At 63.8% G+C, this 8025-nt stretch overlaps 2 protein-coding genes across 2 annotated transcripts in view; one reads left to right on the top strand and one right to left on the bottom strand.

Annotated features, from left to right (window-relative positions):
* Positions 1 to 216: 216 nt before the first annotated feature.
* On the top strand, positions 217 to 6412 carry RNF223 (ring finger protein 223). The gene is made up of 3 exons (XM_034671285.1): positions 217 to 1200; positions 3244 to 3649; positions 5117 to 6412. The coding sequence occupies exons 1-3, from the start codon at positions 1022 to 1024 to the stop codon at positions 5891 to 5893; spliced, it is 1362 nt and encodes a 453-aa protein (XP_034527176.1). The 5' UTR covers positions 217 to 1021; the 3' UTR covers positions 5894 to 6412.
* Positions 6413 to 7864: 1452 nt separating this feature from the next.
* LOC100471152 (tyrosine-protein phosphatase non-receptor type 11-like) overlaps positions 7865 to 8025 on the bottom strand; it is an 11662-nt gene continuing 11501 nt past the window's right edge. The window contains 1 exon segment of the mRNA XM_034672022.1: positions 7865 to 7919. Coding sequence (XP_034527913.1) covers positions 7865 to 7919 — 55 coding nt within the window.

Here is an 8025-nt window from a genome sequence, read left to right as displayed (position 1 = left end):
GGACTCTCTCCCTTCACCAGGAGCAGTGACGCGCCCTCGTGGGTGCTGCCTCTCATTCCTCTGTCCCGTCCGTCTGAGGAGAAGGGGACGCAGGGGGAGGTGGGGAGGCCAGGATCAGGGTCCCCACCAGCTTCAGGGACCACGGGGAAGTGAGAGGACACTCTGCCGATCTGTGCCCATCTGGGAGGCTGGGCTTGGGAGCCAGGGGAGAATGCGCAGGACCCTCCAGATTCCCTTGGTTTCTGTAGCCCGAGGTCAGGGGAACCTGTCCCATCCTGTGGATCCTTGGGAGGGAAGCAGACGAGGGAAGAGACTCCCTTTTCCCTGTTCCCACCTTTGCACCAGGCTGGCTGCTAATCTGGGGGAAATGCAGAGCCATGTTTGACCAGGAGAGCAGGTCCAGCCAGTCAGGCCCTGGAGGCCCGAGCCAGGCACAGATGGGGGCCCCCCACCCCAGGCCTTCTCCATCTCCTCCCACCCTGAGGTACAACTTGGAAACCTGGGGTTATTCCAACATCTCCATGTCCCTTCCCCAAACTCCCCCAGCCTCAGCTTTGCCCCACCCTTGGCAGCAAAGAACTCTGAATTTGACCCTGCAGCCCCCTCTGGCTCCCACACTCGAGATGCTTCCTCCGACCTTCAAGGCCTGGGTGGCCTGGTTGTTGGGGTCCTCAGCCCGCCAGCCTCCCCCCTGCCACTGAGCATCCCCTGGCCCTGGGTACCACTGTCCTTTAGGCTCCCAAATAGTGGGGAGTAGGGTCACTGGACTTCCCAGCCCCATGACCCCGATGGGCATATGGGCTAGAAAGCATGTGTGTGGGTGAAGTGGGGTACAGGGGCACCTGAGCCGGGTGTGGGGCAGCTGACAGGGTCAGGCATCTAGAGTGGGGCTCCATCCTCAGCCCGCACTTACCCGGACTCCAGCCCTTGTGTAGGAGACCAAACCGAGGCCAATTTATGGGGCCATCAGCTTAGGCCAAAACAGGCAGGTGGGGCACCTGTCCCTTTCTGACCCCCCACCATGTCAACTGCTGTGGGGCTCCCCCACACCCTAGGAGGGAGCATGGTATGGGGGGTGGGCAGGTGGCACAGTCCTGGGCTCACAGCCGGCAGCTCCTTCATTCACTCCCTCAGCACCAGGAGAAGCACTGAGCTGGCAGAAGTCGGAAGTCAGCAAGAGGAAGAATACAGCAGCACGAGGTGGGCGCACAGAGGAGGACCGCGTGGGGCCTGAGGAGGGGATGTGAGGGCAGAGGTCCTGGTCAGGAGCCTGGGCACGAGACCCCAGAAGCAGCTGGCCACAGTGAGATGCAGAGGGGCCACCCGTTGACCTTAGGGAACCTGGCTTTCAGTCCTGGGTGTGGGAAGGGCAGGACCGGCCGAGTCCACTGGGTGTCCCGGCTGGGCTGCCTCATGCCCATAGGGTAATGCTGAGCTCGTCCAGAGCCCGGGGCCCGGTTTCTGCCCACGTCGGAATCGCAGCCTGGATGTGTCCCAGTCTTTCACGTATCGTGGTCTCCAGCTGGTGGGGCAGCACAGCCGCCGACAGACCACCCAGCACTGGGCAAGCATGGGTGGGGGGCTCAGCCCTCACACCCCCAGGCCACCTGGGTCCCAGATGAGCCCTGAAGGGCCTCTTCATCCAGTGGCCATTCTGTGTGTCCTTGGCAGCACCCGGGGTTTGAAGCCCATTCTATCCCAATCCCGGGGTGGGGGGACCACAGCCAGAGTGGGCTGTGAATACAGTCCTCTCACCCGGCCAAGGACAACTTCTGTGTCCAGCCCAGAACTCGGAGGTGTCCTGGGGACTCAGGACCCGCTCATCTCAGAGCCATGAATGGACGAGGGTAGGGTGCACACTGGGGACCTTGTGTTCTCCCCAGCCGAGTCCCAGGGCTGTGTGGTCGCACACGGAAAGCCACGCTCCCCTCCCGTGTGTAGGAGCCTGCACCTGGGCAGACGCATTCATGCTCAAACACGGCCAGGTTAACCTGCGGTGCACGGAGAGCACGTGCAGCCCTTGCACCCACACAGCACCGCTGCCCGCCCACCAGGATGGAGAAGGAGACCCCCAGGCGGGTCGCCAGGTCCCGAGCTGCCAAGACCCCAGAGCCGGGGGCTGGGCTCTGCTCCTGTGCAGTGAGGCCTGGCCGCCGCCCCGGACGGCACGTTCCTCAGGTCTTCCCTTTGCCTCTGGGCACTGACTTGTCCACTGAAGAGCTCAAGTGACCTCAGAACTTGGATATTCCCAGGAACCCTCAGGAGGGTGTTCCCAGAGCAGAGGCACAGAGGACACTTCCTGGAGGCAGCATGTGACCCCGAGTCACGATCCCCTTGGGAACCAGAGCCCTGTCATGCACAAGCTGGGGCTGGCTCACACAGCAGCTCCCCACACGGAGCCTCCAGCCCCCTTTCTCCGTCCCCACCTCCCCGAGCATCCCCTCCCCTGGCCAGCCAGCACACCTCGTTGCACGAGCTGGATTCTCTGGTAGGCTTCCCGCTGTCGGAACAGCTGCAACATGGCTGCAAGGGGCCCAAGCCCCCTACTGGCGAGACCCCAGCCCCAGCCTCAGCCCCAGCCCCCACGTCCTCTGTCCATCCCCCCTGCCTTCGCCCCAGGCCTTTGCATAGGCTGGTCCTGGGGTTTGCAAGGGTCCCAAACTGACTGGCCGAAGCCACTACCCCTTCGCCCAGGAAGATTTCCAGACCCCCTGGCTGTGTTGGGGGCTTCCCTGGGCTCCAGGGCCCCGTCCCATGTGTGTAACTGAGGGTGCCCCCAGCAGACACTCACCCAAAACAAGTCCTGTGGCCAGTCTGGTCCCTGACTCGCCCTCACCCCGACTCCACCCCTTGGGGGTGCCCAGCCCTGATCTCTCACCCGACTCCCTAGACCCAGAGCAGGAAGTTCCCTCAGTGGCGAACGCTGGGGTGGCGCTCGCATGTAAGCGGGCTGTGTGGATGAGGTGGGGGGTGACAAGCTAGGCTGAGATTGGGGGTGCTCCTTGGAGGGGCCCTTCTGGGAGGCCCCCTAAGCACTCAGGTTCCACCGGGGCCTTAAATAGGGTTAGTGAGTGGTCTGTTTCTGGAATGGCGCTCCAACTTTCCAGGGGCCGTCAGGGGAAGGTTTCACCCAGGCATTCAGCACCCCCAGACCTGCCCAGTCTGTGGAAGCCTACACTGACCCCCCAGCCTCACCCCAGGCTCTGATCTCTCACCTCTGACTTCCTACCCTCTGCTGCCCAGCCTGCCAGGGCGAGGACAAGGAGACCAGCCAATCCTGGAGGCCCCAGGCCACGCCCCTGGCCTGCATGACCTCAAGTGTATAAATACACCTGCCAGAAGCCGACACCCAGAGAACTCACACCTGCTCCGGACGGCGCTCTGCGTCTGGAAGAACGCACACAAGCCCCTGAGCCCTGCTTACTTGGGACAGAGCAGAAGGCACGCCTGCCCGACCAGTGCCACCAGGAAGGACAGCTGGTGGCAGCCAGCCCCGTGGAGGGACACCTGCCAGGTGGGGCACAGGCTGGCCCAGCCCGGAGGAGAGGGAGCAGACACTGCTGGACAGGAGGGTTCGGAGCCTCACAGCCTGGTGGTGCCCAGCCAAGGGGACCATGCTCAGGCCTTGCTGACGACCCCCAGCCCCCAGGTAAGGCCGGCTCAGCTGGCACTCACTTCTCACTCGTACAGGCTCAGGGTGGGGTGCCTCTTAGGAGGGGTGGGACCTCAGTGCCAAGGGACTGATTATGTGGGGCACACGGGCCTGGAGGAGGTTAGCCTGTGGTCCCCCCCAGACTGTTCTGAGGCTGCTGCCTAGCCTGTGGCCACCATTGTCTCAAAATGTGGTGACATCTCATGTTGCAATGCTGGGAGCACTCGTGACATCACAGTGATGTCACTGTGACTCACCCAAACCTTCACGACACATCACCACAAAGTCATTGCCCTCGCACACCTGGACTAACCAGCGAGATAGGGTCAGGGTCACCGCCGGGGAGTCCTCCAGGGCCCCATGGGGTCTGTCCACTGTCCTCCTTACCTGCCCTCCTCCAGGCCAGACCCATGTGGCAGGGCAAGAGGCGGGCCAGACAGGGCCCTGGTCAGCAGGCAGGTCACCTGAGCCTCGCCGGGGAGACAGAGGCAGGGTCTCCTTGGAAATGCGAGTGGGTCAGGAGGACGGCAGCCGTGTGCTTGTGTGACCCGGCAGGGTGGTGGGTCATCCCAGAGGATGGCTGGGGCTCCTCCACCCCTGGCTCCTCAGGCTAGGGTGCATTTCTAGGTCCTGAGGGCCAGCAGAAAGCCCTCGTCACCAGCCAGACAAGCTGGCCCGACAGGTTCGGGTGAGGCTGGGAAACAAACTTGGGACACTGGTCCCCACCCCTGTTCAGACCCTCCTCAGCTTCCCGCAGCCCAGCAGCTCACCCTGGCCCCCAGAGTCCTGACCCTCACCCAGCCAGGCCTGGCCCCCCCCCCCATACAGCTGCCTGAAAACTGGGCGACTACCAACCAAATCAGGTGCCCATGATGGGATCCATGTTCGCACCCCCTTCAGCCGACCCAGAGTCACACTCCTCCGGTGGGAGCCCAGGTCCTACTGACCTGTTGGCCAGGTGACCCTGGCTGAGTCACCCCACCCTCCGAGCTGCCTTTTTTGTACCGTGGCTCTTGTATTTCCATGACCTGGGCCCAGCCTGGCAGAGCCCAGACATCAACAGCAAGTACTGTGGGCCACTGTCATCGACTTTATTGATGCCCAGGTGGCACTGCCAGGTGGGACAGGCCCATCAGGAGGTGTCCACTGAACGGTCCGCACGACACCCTTGTGCACATGGCCTCCGTTCTCAGACCCTCTGTGGGCTGGCCGGGCCTGGAGCACCCCGGGATGCTCACCCCGTCTTGGCGTGTGAGGAGGTGGGTGAGGGCGGGATTGCAACTTGACCAGAAGGACCTTGACTCTGGTAACAGATGGGACTTTCTGGAGTTGCCCACATGTGGGCAGTGTCCTTCCAGAGGTCTTTGGGGCTGGTGCCGGGCAAAAGAGACCCAGGGCGAGAGCAGCAGACTGCAGAGAAGGGGCAGCCTGTGGTCACTCACCGTGCTCTCCGTTTGTCCACAGCGCAGAGTCTTGTCATCAGGCCAGCAGGTGTGGCAAACAGCCATGCCAGCCCCTGGGCGGACCAGCCCTACAGCCACTGTGCCCAGGTCCCCCAGCTCAGCCAGCAGCCCCAGGTCCCCCGGCACCCCTGGCTCGGAGAAGGTGGCCTCCCCACTGGAGTGCTCCATCTGCTTCTCAGGCTATGACAACATCTTCAAGACTCCCAAGGAACTCTCCTGCACACACGTCTTCTGCCTGGAGTGCCTGGCACGGCTGGCGGCCGCGCAGCCAACAGGCCGGCCCGGCAGCGAGGCTGTGCCCTGCCCGTTCTGCCGGCAGCCCACGGCTGTGCCGGCTGCCGGGGCCCCCGCCCTGCGCACCAGCCGCCAGCTGCAGGCCAGGATGCCTGCACACCTGCGTCGGGAGGAGCCCGTGTGGCTGGAGGGCACTAAGCTCTGCTGCCGCCCACCGCCCTCCACACCTGGCCTTCCAGCGCCCGGCTTCCTGTGCGTGGATGTGGGCCTGAGCAAGCCTGCGGAGCCCACCGCACCCACACCCACACCCACACCCACCCCGGGCCCTGCCCGCCGCCAGGGCCTTCTGGCCCGCTGCTGGGCACGCTCTGGGGACTGGAGGCGTGTGGCGCTGGTCACGGCCCTGCTGCTTGTGCTCTTCTGTGTGGTGCTCTGGCCCGTGCAGTGCGCGCTCAAGACTGGGAACCTGCGCTGCCTCCCCCGGCCCTCCGCCTCCATCACCACCGCCGCTGCCTTCTCCCCTGGGCCCCTGGCTGACAACTAGGCGCAACCACCCCTGCCCCAGCTCTAGGTGTGGGTCCCTGGCCCACAGCTGGGGTCACAGGTGTGGCAGCTTTGGGAGCCGGTGCCCGGAGGGGCCCCAACATCTCCGAGGACCCCATATCCCATTCAGCTCACCTTCCCCCTACTCTGTGGGGCTGGATCCTGACGGCACAAACAAAAGGGTCCCTGAAGCTTCCAAGAATCACAGGCTCCTATGCGTCCCAGAGACCACCTTCCTAACCCCACGATGGATAGACAGCCTTGATGAGGCCCCCTCCCCATACACTGTGAATTACCTGCATTAGTAGCCCTTTGCTGAAAAGGGAGGACGCTTACCATCTTTATTTTATTTTTACATTTCACCCATGGCTCCTTCCTCAGACCCCTTCCCCAGGCAGGGCTGGGCCCTTCCATTGGGTGCTAAATCTGCCCTCTGACCAAGGGGACAAAGGGCAGCAGCAGGAGGCCCAGTCCTCCAGTGCCCATCCTGAACTGTACATTTTTAAATAAATTATTTTGTATGCACATTTGGTAAGGGGTCCTCACCCTGTGTGCCCTCTAACCCACGACACCGAGCCTCTCCTTCCAGAAGAGCCATGGCCTGCCTCTGTCTCAGGGAGCTTTAATCCAGAGGACACTCCCACTGGATTGAAATCCCAGCAGCCCCTAGGGCAGATAGCCCCCAGGTTCTAGGGTGTCCAGCTCCTGTTCCCTGTGGGCTGTGGATAGGCTGGAGGAGTCCTGTCCCCCTCCCCTAGAACTGTGAGGCTCCCCTAGGAAGATAGGGAGGGCAGCTGGAGCAGGGTGGGGTGGGGTGGGCAGGAAGGGGTGGGGCCTTGGCATGGTCCAGACCCCTCCTCCAACACTCCCCAGCAAGACCCCCCAAGAAGTCATGACTCCACAGCCCTGCTGAGAGTCCTGACAACAGGGCCACAGAACCCCAGGACTGACTCCCTACAAACCAAGGCCTAAGGACACACAAAAGCAGAAGTGGCGACAAGCGGTGTGTCCTGAAGGTCCTGAAGACCTCCAGCAGATCCTCCCGGGGCCAAGTGCAGCGGCATGAGGGATGCAGGAGTCCTGCCAACCCCGACTGCCACCCCCACTGGCTTCTGCTATCGGCCCCAGGAATCCCGCACTGCCAGTTAGTGCGGTGAAAAGAGGCCAGGCTGGTTCTGGCTTCCCAGGCCTTGGCCTCCTCACCCCTCACCCCGAAGCCCAGTACTTCCTGCTCCAACCAGCTGGGCCTCTGGCTGGGCTGGGTTGGGGAGCGCGCTGAGGGAGACCCTCGGGAAGCTGGGCCCCAGACCCCCACAAAGACACATAACTGAGAACGAGTCATTTTATTGAGGGTACCACAAAGCCACGGGGCCATCCGTGGTGGGTGGGGCACACACTACACGCCAGTGACGCCACACCCGTCACACACCAGGCCTGCACACGTGAGCCTCACCCAGACACACGAGGTCGCACACGTGCTTACACAGCAGCTCTCGGCACCTGCACTGTGGGTAGCTCGAAGCAGGGCTGGTGCTTCGGGTGGGGTGGGGGCAGGAAACACTGATGCTGGCCAGCACAGACTGGCCGCTTGCTCACTGGTCACTCGTGGCACTCCAACATGTGGCACACACAGGGTCACGCGTGGTCACTGTGTTGTGCAGGCGGTGACTGGTGGCCTCCCACCCCAGAAACAAACCGGAGCCCGGAAGCCCGGCCTCCGCTGCTCCCTCACCCGCGAGCCCAGGAAGGGCAGGGACACTAGGGTCTCCCGACTGCCCCTTCTCATTTCTAGGCGTCCGGGCGAGGTCAGGAGGGTCTGAGGGCTCGGGGACCCCTCGCCCAGCACTCAGGGACGAGCTCCAGTCTGTACTGCCCTAAACACGGTCCTTCCAAGGAACACCACGCCCGCCTTGCCGGCTCCCAGCCTCCAGCGCGGCTCCGGCCCCACCCGGGCCGCGCACGCGGAGCCCCCTCACCGCGCGATGCCCCGCAGGTTCTCATACTCGCCGCCGGGGGCCTCCGCGGTCCTGCGGGCGGAGACAGGGTTCGGCCGGCGCCCACGCGGTGTCCCCGCCGTGCGCCGCTCCCCCCCACCCCGCTCCCGGCGGGGACACCGCCCGGCCCCCCGCCCCC

The sequence above is a fragment of the Ailuropoda melanoleuca genome, chromosome 11 (assembly GCF_002007445.2).
Source record: "Ailuropoda melanoleuca isolate Jingjing chromosome 11, ASM200744v2, whole genome shotgun sequence".
Taxonomy (NCBI): Eukaryota; Metazoa; Chordata; class Mammalia; order Carnivora; family Ursidae; genus Ailuropoda; species Ailuropoda melanoleuca.
This window is presented reverse-complemented; position numbering and strand designations above follow the sequence as displayed.